At 35.2% G+C, this 13,162-nt stretch overlaps 1 protein-coding gene across 2 annotated transcripts in view; it reads left to right on the top strand.

The window, feature by feature from the left end:
* The window catches only part of Elp4 (elongator acetyltransferase complex subunit 4), a 206,796-nt gene that overhangs the window by 92,328 nt on the left and 101,306 nt on the right, over positions 1–13,162 (top strand). For both annotated transcript variants that reach the window (XM_075961650.1, XM_075961651.1), the window contains 2 exons: positions 1,153–1,261; positions 4,319–4,425. In XM_075961650.1, the coding sequence (XP_075817765.1) occupies positions 1,153–1,261; positions 4,319–4,425 (216 nt within the window). The remainder of the gene's footprint in view (positions 1–1,152; positions 1,262–4,318; positions 4,426–13,162) is intronic.

Here is a 13,162-nt window from a genome sequence, read left to right as displayed (position 1 = left end):
CAGTCTTTACAAAAACACTTAAGAGACAGAAGAACAGCTCCAAACCCAGGAATAGTCATGAAGCTATTGCAAACTGAAAACCTTCATAGTCTCTCCTCTAACAGAAGACATTGCACCAAACAGGCCAGTTTTCTTGACTACCTTACATCTCCCATCCTTCCTTTTAAAATTAGTTTTTAAACTAATGAATATTGCCAGTATATAAAATGAGGGTTTCAAAATCCCCAAATTGCACAAGTAATGATTGATCTCAACAAACCTATATCTGTAGAGCAAAAATGTCCTGATGAATTGGATTACGAAATTACTGGGTTTTGGTTTTTTGTTTTTTTTTTTTTTTTTTTTTTTTTACTATCAGTCTGTCAGAAGCTACAAGAAATACTGAATCTCCATTAAGTAAAATAATTGCAAAAGCTACTGGCTAGTCGATTTTACTTTCCTAGCTTAGGACCATGTTAATACATTGTTTTAATCGAGCACCATGACATTTCCTAAACTGTTCTGTTTAGCACTATTAGATTCATCTCAAGCTGTGTTCAGAAAGAAGATGTTGGCCATTGGTCAGTGCTAGTCACAGTTTCTTTGCCTTTGTTGTTGCTCTAGAGCCAATGGCAGCATCTGGAAAGGGACCCCAAAGACTCCAAAACTATCCATTTTGCAACCCCTTAGCCAGACTGCTCCTTGTTTCTAATATGTCAAAGAAGACCCGAACTGCTACGGGGCTGAGACCTAGTCTCAACTGATATGCAGCAGGGGGACTCTTGCCCTGCTTTGCTTACTGGTGTCTATTCTTCGAAATCCCATTGTCTGCCAAATTCTCCAGCAGACTGGAGTAAAGTAACATGAAAAACAATAATGTATAAGAATATATATAGCCTCATTCATTAGGCCAAATGAATAGTCGTTCATGTTTGCTAACAAGTTTCACCTTTCCTTTAACTTTTTAAGTTAACGTAGGATACCTATATAGATCAGACCGTTCAACTAGGAGACTATTTCATTTGGTTTTCAGACTCTAGTAGCTTTTAATTTTTATTTTCTAATATTTCTTATCTCCACTATAATTTATTTTCAAGATGACATAGTTGTCCTGTATAGATGTTTATTTTATAATTAATTATAACATGAGTATTACATTTCTATGTTTTTCAGAATGAAGCAATTATTACTCGTGTGAGAAATTTGTCAGATACTGCAGTTGGTCTGGAATCTTTTATTGGTTCAGAGAGAGAAACAAACCCATTATATAAGGATTATCATGGTAAGCATCATCTTTATTACGACCAGAACATGTTCTGAGTGCTTCTTGCATACCTGAAAGCGTCCTCCTGGTCTAATCATAATATCTGCTCTAGCTTAGTGGACTTTTATTGCACCCCACATCGGTTAAATATTTTCCCTTCCTGGTTAATAATTCTATTTTAGCCATTTGTCAAACCAAGATTGCAGATTATGATAACTGAAAGTAGTCAAATCCAGGGTCTGAAGTATTGTTGTGCCAATGGCATGGTGTTTCTATGAACTAGCCATATATATCAGCCATATTTGAGATAACTGTATTACAAATATCCCTAATTTTAAAATATAACATGAAGCGCTTCTGGTCCAAAGCAGAACGCATCAGATGGGGGAATGCGAGTCAAATAATCCCAAGATAACTCTAAATAGAGTATACTAAAGATTTTCTTTATTAAAAAAGGAAACTCATGGAACAGGAACAGGTATCCAACATCTACATGTGGAGTGCAGGGAGAGAGGGGTGAGCGGGCGGACTGTGAATTTCTGGTACCCCAAAGCCATGCTTCAACCTGGTCCAACCTCTCAAAGGTCATTGACTGAGGAAGGTTCCCCATCACCTCCCCCTTTTGTCTAAATAAGAGAGTTCCAGACTCAATACAAAACTATATACAGTAAGAACAGATATCTAAGCATTTTGAATAATGAAGAGTCAATCTCTAACAGCTTAGAAGCATTTCTATTATATATTTGTAAAGTTTATACTTAACAAAGCTAGCTGCATGGTAAGTTACATCCTAGATGAGATTAGCTCAATGGTAGAACATTTGCCTGTATTATGCACAAGGCCATGGGTTCAATCACCAGCACTAACACCTTAAAATGGGGGTTATATATTACCTTGTCATGCCGACATAAACCCAGTATTGATTGACATTTCACTATATTGCATTTTTGTTTTGGTTTGTTTTCTTTTTGATGCTGGAAATTGAACCTCTGATCTTGTGTATTCTAAGTATAGATTCTACCACTCAAGACTTTTCTCCCTTTTTAAAGCTTTAAAAATGCTTTGGTTATTTGGCTAATTTTCAGTTTCTTTTAAGAAATATTTTTTCACATAAAATTAATAATAGAAGGTTAGTGGTTATGTGTGTCTTAGGTCTAAACTCAATACAAAGTGTATGAATGACACTTTTACCTACTATATATTCTAAATAAACATAATTATTGATATTATTTTGGAATCTGTACTTTGAATTTCTAGACTAAAGATTTACCAGCTTGCTTTAAGTTTGCTACCTTTGTGGCAACAAAGTAGTTACTTTGCTGACACATAAGATTCTATAAAAAGGGCACTGAAGATGATAGGGTACTTTGTTAGTGCTATGAGAAGTCAGCCTTTAGAACAATGATGAAAAGGCATAAGCTAACAAGTCTTTTTTTTTAAACACTTAAAAGCCTGTAAGTTGTAAACCACAGCTACAGTAAAATAATGTGTATCCTGATTGCTAACCAACTAAGTGTACATATCATATATGCCCAGGTTAAGCCTACATCAGGTTTATTTAATTTGTGGTTTTTTACTATGATGAAAAGAGACCTAAGATAATTTGGCTATTTTAAATATATTACTATTTTATTTTCTTTTTTAAAAAATCAGTTTAGATGTTACCTTAGTAAGTTACATTACATTTTGTAACCATTCATTTATAAAGTTACTGAAATTATGTTTTATATTCTACGTATATTTTGGTTAAAACATTTCGAAGATTGAACTGTCATTGTTTATGCTAAAAAAATCTATGAATCAGTAAATTATTCTCCATGTGTAAGAATAATTCTGATTATTTGTAAGTTTTCTATTACTAAGAAGGACCTGATAACAAAATAATTAATGAGTTATATAAGGCCTCCTATCTTAATAATTACCTAACAAGAATGTGTACTCTAAGAGTGAAATGAGAAATATGCTGTCCTTATCTCTATTAAGTAAATGTATCTTACGAAATAAGTATGTATGCGATATTTTAATTAAGAGCTGTTGTCTTAATGAGAAGTAGGAGGTAAATATGATCAAAATACATTCTATGAAATTCTCAAATAATTTTTTGCCATATTATATTTAAAATGTAAGTATTCTTATTTTAGTGAATTATTTTGAAGAAGTTGTTTGTAACAGTGAAGTTACTTGAAAGCTTACACTTTAAACTCATGCATACTCATAAACAAGCAGTTCTGTAAGTAAGGTTTGTCTATTCCAGTCTGAAATTTGCTATTTCATATTCCAAGTTCAGGGATCCTGATCCCTGAGATGGTATTTTTAAATATGAGCTGAGTCAGACAAAAAGATGTGCTGAAGAGCCTTCCATGTCTTCATCTGTGGGAACTGACCCCTAGTTTAGTCAGGAACTGCACAAAAGCCTTCCAGTGCCTTGTCAGGAAAGATTAGCAAGTGTTTCAGCTGATGAGGCCCGAGCTCATGGTTTACCTTGTGCTGCTGCAGAGCTCCTAATGGCCACATAAGGGCCTAACGTGCCAGAAAAATCAGTGTTTCCGGATGGCATGCAGACTAATGTTTGATCCCAGACTGTACTGAAATGTAGTTTTCTTCAATAGTTTGCTCAGTGTACGAAATAAAATACTTATTATTGGTGTTTTGCAGGTTATCAGTAACCCAAGAACCTTGTTTTACTGGCTGCTTAGTGGTGCATTTAATAAAATAAAGATCACTCAGTGGTGCTGTGGGCAGCATGCAAGGTGATAGCCATATTTGCTTACTGTAAATACGAAAGAAAATCACACGCAGACCGGCTGTAGTTTTGACAAGTATTAAGATCCCTCTTTACATCTGTACTCCTGAAGCAAAGTGCAATTAGTTTTCCTCGCTCAAGGATTTCTGTTTATCTTATTCTGCTTGATTACTTGAGTATAATCACACCGTTTGCTTCACTGCTCCTGGTAGTCAGCTCCAGTTTTAAAGGGAGGATGCGTGTGTGAATTTACAGATTCTGCTGTAGGACTCTTTAATTTGTGCCTCTGATGACAGCACTTAAGGCTTTTTCTTTAATTTCCTTTCTATGAGGTTTGATCTATATACGGAAGATTCCCCGGCTTAATAACTTGACTTGTGATGAATCGGATGTCAAAGACTTAGCTTTTAAGTTAAAAAGGAAGCTGTTCTCCATTGAGGTAAGGGAATTTTTATGTTTTAGTTTACTGTCTTAAGGTAAATGGTTTCCCTCACCCCTGCTTTTCACTCTAATAAAACATCTAAGACCCATTTCTGGGTACAAATTAAGTACTTTTGTTATAACAGGCTAATTTTGTTATATTTTCCTTCATTCTAATTGTGTTGTTATTCAAGTATAGCAAAAAATGTTTTAATAGCTGTTAGAAATAAGCTCCAAACTCAAATGATAAATACGACGTGTATCTCCAAGGCTTTTGAAAGCTTTTAATTAAATGTTAATGAGCTGTGCTTACAATGTGTGGAATATGAATGCTACCCACAACTGTGTTTGGATGAGAAGTTCATCCCTACCTCCTAAAGGTTTCTTTGTTTGTTTGTTTGTTTTGTTTTGTTTTGTTTTTAGTATTAGGGAGATTACATTCAATTTTTAAAATGGTGAATTAAAGTGTGAGTTACACTAGTGGCTGTAAATAAATTTTCTACATGTAGATTTTGTGACCTTTCTGCAAGTAGGATGACAGAAAGCGACACAAAAGAATTTTTTCAGCTTAATCTTGCTAAAGAGCAAATGAATGTGAAACTATTAAGCAATTAGGCTTGATATATTTATTAAAGAAGTAAATGTTCAGAGAGATGGCATTTGGGTGGTGTGATAGTTATCAGTATAGTTGGTGCAATTTTTTTAACAAAGACATAAAACAGCCAAACTGCCTTGACAAACCATTTTGTTTAATCTCTTTTCAAATGAAAAGCTCTTAAGCAGGCCACTTGTCTTAACTGCTTGAAACCATAAAAAGAGAGAATTACCACCAATAAATTAGCATATTTTTAACTTCATCACCAAATGATGGTCAATGTGGCTTGGCACGGCTTTGGTGTTTGGGACTTCACCCTTAAAGTGACCACTTTGGCCCTTCTTTGACCCTCTGCCCTCTTTAAGCTGGCCACTTGATAAGGTAACTTAATGGCTCTCTCTCTCTTTCTCTGTCTCTTCACATTTACAAGTAGCACTAACCTATAAATCATCATAAGGGTCCTATCCAGTGACAAATTAATGTGCCCTCCTCCTAATTAATGGTCATCAATGTCCTTAATTATCTAATCCTATTGAGAACAGTTAATAGTTAATCAGGCAGCCAGTTCTTCAGGCAGGTCATCTCTGCAGGAGTGTTAGAAGTTCCTCATCTGGGGACTACCCTGTTCAAAAGCCACTTAAAGCCCAAAGAGGGTGTGTAGGAATAGTGATTCTTGAGCTAATTTGCTTTTATTTCTCAAAGGAAACCATTGAAATGGAACCCAAGACTGTAACTGTGCCAACATTGTCTCAGCTTTTCTGATGGAATATTGAGTGACTTACTATCTTAAACATTTAGGAAACTAGGTTATAGCTTATTGTCTGGCAAAAGTATGCTTGCTTGTTAAAGCTGAATTTATGTTTCAAATGAAAGATATAAAATTTTCCCTCCATGTGATATTCTTCCAAATAGTTTTTAAAGCATGTCTATGGTATCGTTTTTATTATGGACAAATTAAGCAAGGAGAATCTCTCCATGGGTAAGTTACTGTGCCCAAATAAGAGTTGTGTAAATCCTACTTATGACCTCGCTCACAAATGTCTTGTGAGGAGTAGAGAAAGGGGAAATATAGGGTCTGTGTAATGTTAAGTGAGACATTCTCCCTTGAAGAGCTGTAGGTTCTAGTAGAGAATGTTGATTAGCCACATAGGCTTCTTGCTACTATACAAAACTAAAAGAATCACAATTGTCTCCCTGTGATTTGGAAGCAGTATTTGAAAACAAAATAAACAAACAAATAAAGTCACCTTTTAAAGAAGTTAATATTCAATACAGTCAATCAAATCCTTGTCACGTTGGGTTAATCTAGTCAGTAAAGATATGATGATTTATAAAATAAAAATTCAGATAAAAGCAATTTTAAATGACAAACCTAATAGAAATACAAAAATCTTGGTTTGTTTGCTTTTTGATTTTGTCTTGGTTTTTGTTTGTTTTTTTTGAGACAAGGTTTCTCTATCTACTGGCCCTGACTTGTAGAACTTGCTTTGTAGGCCAGGCTGGCCTCAAACTCAAGAGATCTGCCTGCCTCTGCCTCCCATGTGTCGTGATTAAAGGCATGTGCTACTACACTGGGCCATAAATCTTTGTAATGTTCTGACATTTTTTAAAAATAAAATGTAAGCTATACTCCTTGAAGAGTCTGAGGTGGAAGTGCTCTGGGCATTGAATCTGGGTGTTATTCCCAGAATCAAACGCTAGCTAGGTGGGTAAAGCACAAGTAACTTTGTTATCCCATGCAGGCAGACTTATTACAAACTGGGATGTACCTGAAGACACATGAGTCACAAATGAGGGGTGGTTGGAGACAAGAAGCAAAGGCAGTGTGGGATGGAGCAGGTGTTATTAAAGCCTCTTTAGCCATTGGTCTTTGCACATGACAGGTGGGGTAATACAGTACTTTCCAACTTTAAGTGACTCAAAGACAGAATGGTATTGTCTCCATTTTGGAGTATGTATTGATTTTGTCAGATTCAGGAGAAAACATTTATCACAATAGATTATTATACTTCTCTGTAACTATAAGGCTGCTTAAGTTAGACCTTATGAAATACATGGCAGAATCCTGTCTACAGTGCTGACACTGCAGCTCAGGTGCTATCTGTCATAGCCTCAGTAGATGTGTGTCTGTGCCTGAATGTGTGCTGTGCAAAGGGATGAATAGAATCTATAGATGGCCTAAATGATACAGCTGTGTGTACACATCTCTGTAGTGTCCTCACCACTGAGCCAAGCTGACTGCTTAAACTTATGATCTTTTAAGTGTGGCAGTTTGTTTTCTTTGATAATGTTGGTATTATCGTTAATTAACTTTTCTTTATAATTATGATGTGTAGTCAAGTAATATGGTAGGATTTGAAGTATGTCTGATTGGAATTTGGAGATACCATAGAGACAGCATTTTCTTGAATGTAATATCATTTTGATTTTGTATTTTCAGCTTTCATGTTCTACTAATTGAATTTCCTAGCAAGTGATAATATATTATTACATTAGTTACAGCATCTATAAGATTATTACAAAAAAGCTTTCTCCTTATGGAATAGTTTTTCAGCCGTAAACATCAAAGTTTCTAGGCTCCAGTTGGGAAATGTGACAGTTGAGTTGGACTGAAATTCACAGAAAGTGCATCCTGTAACTACAAATGTTCAGTAAATAGAGGAAGAACAGTTATGGAGGTATTAACTGGTCCAAAGATCACAATCAACATAATTAATATATCTGAGTCCTATAGACTGAGTATTGAGAGCAGATTCTGTCAAAACAAATTGAAATTATTCAAGATTAACTTGTGATACTTTGAAGCCGGTTCAGAATGAGACCTCAATAACTCTCTAGTTGTCATGACTTTTCTCTCACAAAATAATTGGTCAACCAGTTATTAAAAACTAGCTATTCTTGGAGTACTTACTAAACAGATTCTCTCTTATCTATTAACCAAAATTGCATGTACTATTGGTGTAAATTAGCTTAATAATAATAGTATAGCTTGAAGAAACATCATAGCATTATCGGAAATGTTTAAATTTTGTAAGCTACAAAGACCCCCTCATACCACTAGTCACTGTGATAGCATTAATAGTTCAGAATGTTGCTTGGTTTCATCAGCTCTGAATTTACTTCTCCAAATTTATTTTCTATGGCCTTCCCAGTTGAAAAATAGGAAGGTAAAATATGTTTATTATACCCAAAAATGAAGAAAGAGGAGGGAAACTTGCCTATCAATTCACAATTATGTTACTGAAAGATTCATAAACATCCAACTTGGAAGCCTTATTAAGTGGTCGTGTCTTGAGCTATATAGTCTAATTAATATAGCTTTTCTGATAATACTGTCCTTGATAAGTATTTGTTACTGTGTAAGTTAGCTTATATTCATAGGTATGCTGCCAATACCAAAGCTAAAATATTAACTATAAGTGTCTGTTTATCTGAATGAAATCTCGTGTCAAAAGTAAACCCAAGGGAAGGGAATGGCACAGTAGATAAGATGCTTTCTGCATAAGCTTGAAGACCTAAATTTGATCCCCAGCCACATATAAAAGCCAGATGTGGCCATGCACACCTGTAACCCTAACACTGGAAAGGCAGAGACAGATGGTCTCTGAGACTCACTGGCCAGCCAGTCTTGCCAAAAGTGAGAGCTTCTGGTTTATTGAGAGACCTTGTCTCAAAACATAAGGAGACAAAGAAATAGACGAAAATGCTTAATGTTACCATCTGGCTTCCACATGTACATGCAAGATGAACATGCCTTCAAGTGCATGCCTGCTCACGTGCACAAGTTCATGCTCTCTCTCTCTCACTCTCTCTCTCTCTCTCTCTCTCTCATACACACACACACACACACACACACACACACACACACTACATTTTATAACAGTAGGGTGTAATTTTTATATGTTCACATTTTAGATGTACTATATACATATTTTCACTTTAATTCTTTAGTCATATAGTCTTACAGCAGTGTCACAGATTCTCGGAATCTCAAGAAGTTGGTTTAATTTTTACTACATATATTTTACATTACCATAGTGAACCTATCAAATGTGCATACCACCTTAAGGGGAACACAGTTGTGAGACTCTGTCTAATCCTATTTCTTCCAACTTTGGAATCTTAATTAGAAGAGATGGGGGGGACATCATTTAACTAAATTATTGTCGTGAATCTGTAGCAAAAGGTATAATCCTCAATTGGGCCAATTAGTGAGCCCCATAGTTAGCTGTGCTGCAGCGAACAATTTGATTAGATCTGACATTGTCCTAGTTCCCACTGTTGTTTTGCCAGGTATGATGGTCAGACTTCAAAGAGCCAGAGGCATCAGCAGGGCAAGGTTTGGAGGCCAGCTTAGGTCCGGTAGTTAATCTCTCTGCTAAAACCACAGCAGCTCTCACACAAAACAAGCTTACACGACACAATCATGCGGTATTAAAGTTAGAGTTGAGTCATGCCAATTCGCCTTTGATTTTTTGATGATTGACCAAAGATAGCTACATGATTAGACATATGCTAAAAGTACACTGATTAGATAATTTACCCAAATATTTGAAGTATTTTTTGACTTCCTATATAAATGTTGTGAAAACTATTCCTTGTGATCAAATCTCAAGTGAAGTGGTGCTATGGTGAGGGATAATGGGTATTTCTTCCCGGCAGCTTCAGTACCAAACTTTTCACTTAGTGCTTCATATAAGTTTCTCTACATTCCTAGTTCCTTAAGGGAAATGTATAAAGAAATTGTTTCTAAGTGGTAAGCTTTTTAAAAATCTATTAAGCATATTGAAAGGAAAAACATTTTCCCTTAGTCATTTATGTTCGCTGACAATTTTTCTGAAATTTCCTTATAATTGTTTTCCACTTACATGTTAAGTAAAGTGCCCTTTCTAGGATGGGATTGTGTAAGTGTTCTTTCCTTGTTCTGATTTGTTGAAATGCTGTAGTAATGGTGACATGTTTCCATTCTGAGAGAAGCCTAAGGCTGCTTTAGTATTATTCCAAATGATCGAAACTGCCATCTTGATGACTTTCCCTCGGGCAGCATGAAGCCTGTTTGCTTTTGTGTTCATTTCACATGCTTCCTGTGAGTTTGGCTGGCAGAACATTATTGCTTCATTTGGCAAGGCAAAAGCAGTTCATGTTTGACTATTAGATGTCTTCAAGTCTCTGTATGGTTATCAGGACCAAGGCTATAAAATTTATAATTACTCATAGCAAATGAATCCTATTTTCTAATGTCTCAAAATGTCTTATAATAACTTTATCGTAAACAAGATTATATAAATATTTTTAGTTTATAAATTCAGCACAGAATCTACTGTTTTATTGTACTTTGTTTTTGACAGTACTGGAGATCAAGCCCAGGGCCTTGCACATGTTAGACAAGCACAATTCCCAGACCCTTGTGCTATTTCTCATATGTATTCATAACTCTATTTTCTGAAAGAAATTTGATCATGATATAGTTGATGATTTCACAAAGCCAAATTCAAATATTCTAAAGCCTGTTAGCACTCTTTAGTCATGAGTCCAGAAGACCCCCGCCCAAGTGCATGTGGTCCAGCTAGCTCAACTTGGAGATGATTCTGGAACAAAGAGTGCTGTCTGCTGCTGCAAAGGGACGAAAATCTCTTCTTTGTGACATTTGCAGGCATGGACATTTCTGCAAGTGCATTCTGTACCTTGGCTCCACGAAAATTATATTTCAGTACTTTAAGTGAGGAGTTTCTTAAAGCCTTCACAGAACTACTGTAGCAGAATTTACCCCGTTTACACATTAGCTTTGAAACACTTCCTCCCACAATGTGTCATTTATGTGTCAGGGGAAGACAGAAAAAGAAAACAAGTGATGATAAATCACACCTGTCCTGTTTCCCTGCCAAACCGTAGTTTTATATTTCTAGAACACAAGAACATACATTCTACTAGTGTGCCTCTGATACTCATGCTTAATAAACATGGTCTCCATGAGCCTGTGGCACAGGGAAATTTATCTCCAATCTTTACTAAGTTAGTCATTGCCTCAGCATTCTTACACGGTGAATGTCCAAATGATCAACCTTCCAGTCCTTCCAGGATCTTCCCATCATTTGACTGGAGATAACCAGTCTGTCTCCTTCGTTTGAGAACATTCACTGCCCCACTGGAAATGTGAACACATACCCTGTTTTAATTGTATCTTATAATTGTTTATATTCTATAAAACACTATTTTTAATGGCGCTAATTTCCAAATTCTACATTTTTTTTGTATTCTATATATGATTCCCTACTTTAACCAACTATTTAATATAATTCAAAAGTATGTCAAATTTAATTATATGGGATTATATTTAAGTTTTGTATTTGATGCTCCAAAGATAATATATGAAAATAATTCAGAAAAACTTAAAATATAAAAACATGTTAACTAATTAAAAGCAAATTAGTTATAATTATCAGAGTCCCTAAGCCTGCTAGCTTCCCAGTGCACTTCTGCACGAGGAGACAGAAGATCAGGATTTACGAAGAAAACCACAGGAGTGTGACTCAGGGAAGGTTCTGCAACTCTCCATATCCTTTATCTCTTTACAACAAGAATGTAAGAGCCCTGTGAGGCTAAAGTAGCAGTTAAATATGGTGCTGTGTGTGAAAACGAATGTATCAAATATGTGCTTCTAAAACCTTGTTTCCAAGTTACTTTAAAATAGCTCATAATTAGTTAACATGTTTTTGTATTTTATGTTTTTCTAAATTATTTTAAGTGTTGTCTTTGGAACATCAGATATTATCTTGTGAGATAATTAAGGCATGTGTGACTTGTGAGTTAATTAAGGATCTACCAAATTCAGTTTTTCAGATCACCAACTTCTAACCTCACCTTTCAAGGTTAGAAACGAAACTCTAATCAAAGTTTGACTGGTTGTTTATTTAAAGCTACTCTTTCACAATTTTTTTCTTGAAATTATTTTAACATTGTCTTAAAGTAAAATTAAGAAATAAATCCTATGGCAGCAAAATATTAATCTCTATGATTAGTATTACTAAAAAAATTATGCCATTGAAAAATACAAAGACATTTGCCTTCACTGGGAAAACATATTAGCTGGGCATAATGGGGACACCTTCAATCCCAGCACTCAGGAGGCAGGCAGATCTCTGTGAGTTCAAGGTTTAGATAAACCTCATAATGAAGATTCTTGGTACTGTTCCAGTTCAGTTGTACATGTATTGTAATAATGTTCTATAATTAATGATCTTCATACCCTGACATTCTAATAAATTAAGACATAAGAATAAAATTAAAACTAATGATAAAACATATTTCCTTTGTAGTAATTTTAACATACTTAAATTTTACATATGAAACATTGACAAGGTAAAAAAAATTTAGCTTCAAAATAATTAAATTGCAGACTGGCAATTTAGTTCAGTGACAGTGTGTTTACCTAGCTACACACATAAGACCCATACCCAGAAAACCAATTAAAACAACAAATTCTATAAGGCTAGACCAATAAATCTGTTCAGCACCTCTTCTCCTTGTGTTTGGGTATTCAGACACACAGCAACCTTATCCATGCTTAATTTGAAGAGATGCAGGAGTGGAAAGAGATGTATTTTTGTTATAACCAACACCTAGGGGCTGGAGAGGTGACTTAGTGTTTAAGAGCCCAGGTTTCATTCTCAGCATCCTTGTGGTGGCTCACACCTGTCTTTAACTCCAGTTCCAGGGGATCTCACATCTTCTGGCCTCCATAGGCATCAGGTATGCACACGATGCACAGATACACTTGCATACAAGCAGTCATACACATAAAATAATAACAATAAACAAAACATTTTTAAACCCAAATTAAATTTCTAATTCATACCAAATAAAATCTTTTAGGTTAGGAAAAAATTACAAGCTAGACATGATGGTATACATGTGTAATTCCAATACACTTGTAATTCAGCAGGCTAAGAAAAGAGGATTATATTTGAGGATAGCTTGAACCACATAGGGTGATACAACAAACAGATCAAGTAAAGTAGTTTACCATAGTTTGCATTTAAAAGTCAAATATATAATAACAAAATACCCTTTTTTAATTTAATTAAACCATGTAGACCTGATTGATGTATAAAAATTCTAAGGCTGGTCATAAATAGAATGAGCCCACGTACTGATGATTTTT

Source organism: Microtus pennsylvanicus, chromosome 2 (genome assembly GCF_037038515.1).
Source record: "Microtus pennsylvanicus isolate mMicPen1 chromosome 2, mMicPen1.hap1, whole genome shotgun sequence".
NCBI classification, from domain to species: Eukaryota; Metazoa; Chordata; class Mammalia; order Rodentia; family Cricetidae; genus Microtus; species Microtus pennsylvanicus.
The sequence above is the reverse complement of the archived record's forward strand: the minus strand, read 5'-3'. Positions and strand labels throughout refer to the sequence as shown.